Source organism: Triticum aestivum, chromosome 4A, assembly GCF_018294505.1.
Source record: "Triticum aestivum cultivar Chinese Spring chromosome 4A, IWGSC CS RefSeq v2.1, whole genome shotgun sequence".
NCBI classification, from domain to species: Eukaryota; Viridiplantae; Streptophyta; class Magnoliopsida; order Poales; family Poaceae; genus Triticum; species Triticum aestivum.
Genome location: NC_057803.1, coordinates 40825793 through 40829463, shown reverse-complemented (window position 1 = coordinate 40829463; position 3671 = coordinate 40825793). Strand labels below are relative to the sequence as shown.

Genomic DNA, 3671 nt, shown 5'->3' with positions numbered 1-3671 from the left:
CACTATGTCAATATGTTAGTACCAAAAATGATATAAAATGACTATAAAATGATCATAAAATATTCAAGATTGATAATATAACAGCATGGAACAATAAAAAATTATAGATATGTTGGAGACGTATCACTACGCTTTTGGCAAACAAAATCGAATCATTGGTTCCAACATATCTATAATTGGTTCCAACAAACAATCAAGATAATTGGAGACGTATCACTACGTTTTACGGGATGAAGCGGCCAACGAAACAAAACAAAAACATTGGTTCCTGCGAAAAAACGTGTTGGCGGCGAGGGCGCCTTCGGTTCTAGCACATCGCGTGGCTGATTGCATCATTTCCCGATGTTGGTTGCAACACAAGATGTTGTCGGTTCCAGCACAAAATCGTCGCAGTTGTCGTCCGTCTTTAAGACACAGACCCCTCGCCAGGGGCACCGATTCTAGTATCTGGCTGGCCGGTCGCAGCAAAAAAGCGTTGCTATGACCTTCAACCGTAGCAAACCATCCCTCGCTGCTATAGCAGCTTGCAACACTAGGTTGTCGTCGTAGCTGGGAGCATCGCACCTCCCGCTCGCCGACAGTTGTGCTCCGCGCACCTTCGCAACTTCATGTGTGCCCCGAGGGGTCGCTAGCTCGCCACACACCCCTTCCATCGCCAACGAGCTGTTGATTTGGAGGTAGGCCACAAGGGAGAGATACGTGAAGGAGTAGCTGGGGACGCACATGAGGGGGCGAGGAAGAAGAAAAGGAGCATTGGTGTGAGGAGATAAAAAAGGGTGGGTGAGAGGATAAGGCTGCACACGGGCCACACGATCTACTTCGATTGAACGAATAGCACGCGACCGGCCGAGCGTTCCGCCGAACAGCCGTAAGGGATCATTTGCCTAATAGATATTACATAGTCCGCGAAAGCATATGCTGGTCACTGCACTCAAAAACTACAAAAACAAAAGCATGTGACAAGCACTCACACGGGCGCGATCGCGCTTTCATGTGCTAGTACTCATTTATTAAGTTCGCTATAAATATGGCACCCACAACGCTTCGTCGAGAAATGCTTATTACAACTGGCCCTGCTCGAGGTCCCCTGCCACTTTGTTTACTCTGTTCGCATGTGCTTGTCGCCTTCGCAGCGCCGCTCGGGAGAGGAAAAGGGTTACCATGAACGGCGAGACACACTTTTCTTCTGTCATGGGTAAGCCGGGAGGCTTCCTCTTCGACGCAAGGGCTTCGCCGGCCGCTTCGTCCCATAAGAGGGCTTCGCCGGCCGCTTCGTCCTGTAAGAGGGCTTCGTCGGCCGCTTCCGTTAAGGGGTTTGTTTTCACGCCGCTCCGCCTTCGCCGGCCGATTTGTCCGGGAGGGCTTGATGTGTTTTTTCACTCATGTTTTCTCTTCTATCGTGAATCTTTAATTTGCAACACACTCCATGAAAACTAAAAATAAACGGCCGGCCGGAGAGATGCCGTCGGGCAAGGCGCTCCCAGGCTTTCCACTTAGATCTGGACCAAAACCCTATAGTCCAGATCCTTTTTTTTCGGCCCGCCTTGCCCTTCCGGCCATCCCCGTCTTCTCCCGCCGCCCGCCGCCGCCGCCGCACCCCTTTCCTTGCCCTCCTGGCCGCGCCCTTCCTCCCCTCTCGCGTGGCGGCGCCCCTGTTCCCGTCGCACCGCCCCCTCCCCTCGACATCCCACGCCCGGCCTCGCCCCTGCTTTGCCGGAGCCGCCGTTGCCTTCGCCGCGGTGCAGCGCGCCGCCGGATGTGGGCAGCATTGATTAGGACTGTGGTAGGAGGGTGTTAACATCAGGTTGCCTGGAAATTTATCGACTCGAACCCTAACGCGCGGCGGCGGGTCGAGGCCCTGCTCGTCCCCCGGCCCACTCCTGGGCGGATTCCCACCTCGTGAAATTCTTTTATCCCCCGGCGCCCCTCACCCTCACCCTCCATCCCCATAGTTTTCTAGGGCTTTAGGTCCTTCCTCCCCGCCTCGAGGGCTCGCCTCGGGGTTCCTTCGTTCGATCTCTGCTCTGCGGGTTCCTCGGCTTTCGCCCCGTGCGGATAGTGTCGCATCGAGGACGAGCGGCGGCGCGATGAATGTGCCCATAGTCGGTGAGTTTTCATCGCCCTGATTCCATCGAATTGGGTGAAATTCGTTGGTATCTTGCAGATTAGGGCTATTCTCGGGCTGATTTGAGGTGGTTTCGTTTATTTTTCGTAGGGTGGGGTTGGGCGAATTAGGGCTGCTCTGTTTTGCCTAGTTTCCCCACTGTTTTAGGCGATTTCAGATGTAATTTCGGTGTTTGGGTGTCCATGTACAAATAACCTATTTCTTTTGCCCTAGAATGTAGCAGGCTGGATAGATACTGTAGTGATTATTCATCTGGTCTGGCGAGTGATTTTGGATTCAGTCTTTCAGACTTTCGGTGTTACCGCGGCATCCAGCTGAAGTTGAATTTTTGGTCTATTGCTTTGCTAAGAGTTGCAAATGTAAATTTGTGCATATGGCAATTTGGAAAAACTCTACAAGTGTTTGGCTTACAGTTTTGGAACGGCCAGTTTAGCAACCTACCTTATTGCTACGGTTCTGTTCATTTACTGTTTTTATTGATCGTTTTTAACATAGTTAAAAAAGGCACACCCAGGCAGGCGCTTAAGCGCGCCTAGGCTCTAGGTGAAAGCAAAATGCCTAGCACTTAATTGCGCTTAAGCGTGCACTTTGCTCAGAAAAGCGCAAGGCGGTGACAAATGCACAATTATGGGCTAGGGCGTTTTTTAACTTTGGTTTTTAGCACTTCATTTTGTTTGAGAATGGAAAACTTTAGGATGTTGGAAGTAAATATCTATTATCTGTTCTGTGTATGTGTAGATCCGTTGCAAGGGGATTTTCCTGAGACTATTGAGGAATTCTTGCAGCATGGGAATATGAAATGCATTGCGTTTAACCGCAGGGGAACTCTCCTTGCAGGTAAATATCTATGCCAATTCCTGTAGAAGCATGTTTAGTTCTCTATTTTGTGCAAATATCATCTTAGTTAATATAAAATGCACTGCTTATTCTACGTAGTGCATGTTTAATGCTTATTAATCTTGTGAAAATTTCTTTAGTGGTAATGAAAGATCAAACTACTGATAAAGCAATTTCTGTTCCTCTTGTTTCTTGTGATCACCTCCTTTTTATTAGGCTATCTTGCCATGCCTGGTGAACAATGTGGTGTTACCATTCTTATATAATTTTCTTGTCCACTGGGAATGTGCTTACAAAGAAGTAATCTGTCTCTGTCTTTAGTGTTCTGCGTAGTCCACATCTGCTTATAAATGAGGATGAGTAGAGATCTGACAATAGGAGATTGATCATACTTGGTTCCTTTCTGCAAGATTCAATATTTAACTTGCCATTACCATGGTACAACACGATGATACGAATAATAGAATACTGTGTGGATTGGCTTACTTACTCGGTTACTCCCTGTCAACTTCATATTCCATCCATCTGCTTATTTAGGGCCAGTTTCCAAAATTGTAGGGCCGATTCCCTTCGATTTCGCATGCATCGTCTCCGTTTCCTAAAAAGCGCTGCATTTATTGATTGCGTGGGGGCATTACAAATCTGAAGAGGAGAGATTGATATCGTTTCTCTGCATGCCCGATATGAGCCATGATAATTGGGCAACAGT

At 48.5% G+C, this 3671-nt stretch overlaps 1 protein-coding gene across 1 annotated transcript in view; it reads left to right on the top strand.

Moving 5' to 3' along the window:
- Window positions 1–1473: 1473 nt before the first annotated feature.
- Window positions 1474–3671, top strand: part of LOC123085020 (protein RBL) — a 5356-nt gene continuing 3158 nt past the window's right edge. Inside the window, exons 1-2 of the mRNA XM_044506576.1 lie at window positions 1474–2106; window positions 2864–2962. Of these exons, the coding sequence (XP_044362511.1) occupies window positions 2088–2106; window positions 2864–2962 (118 nt within the window). The 5' untranslated portion in view covers window positions 1474–2087. The remainder of the gene's footprint in view (window positions 2107–2863; window positions 2963–3671) is intronic.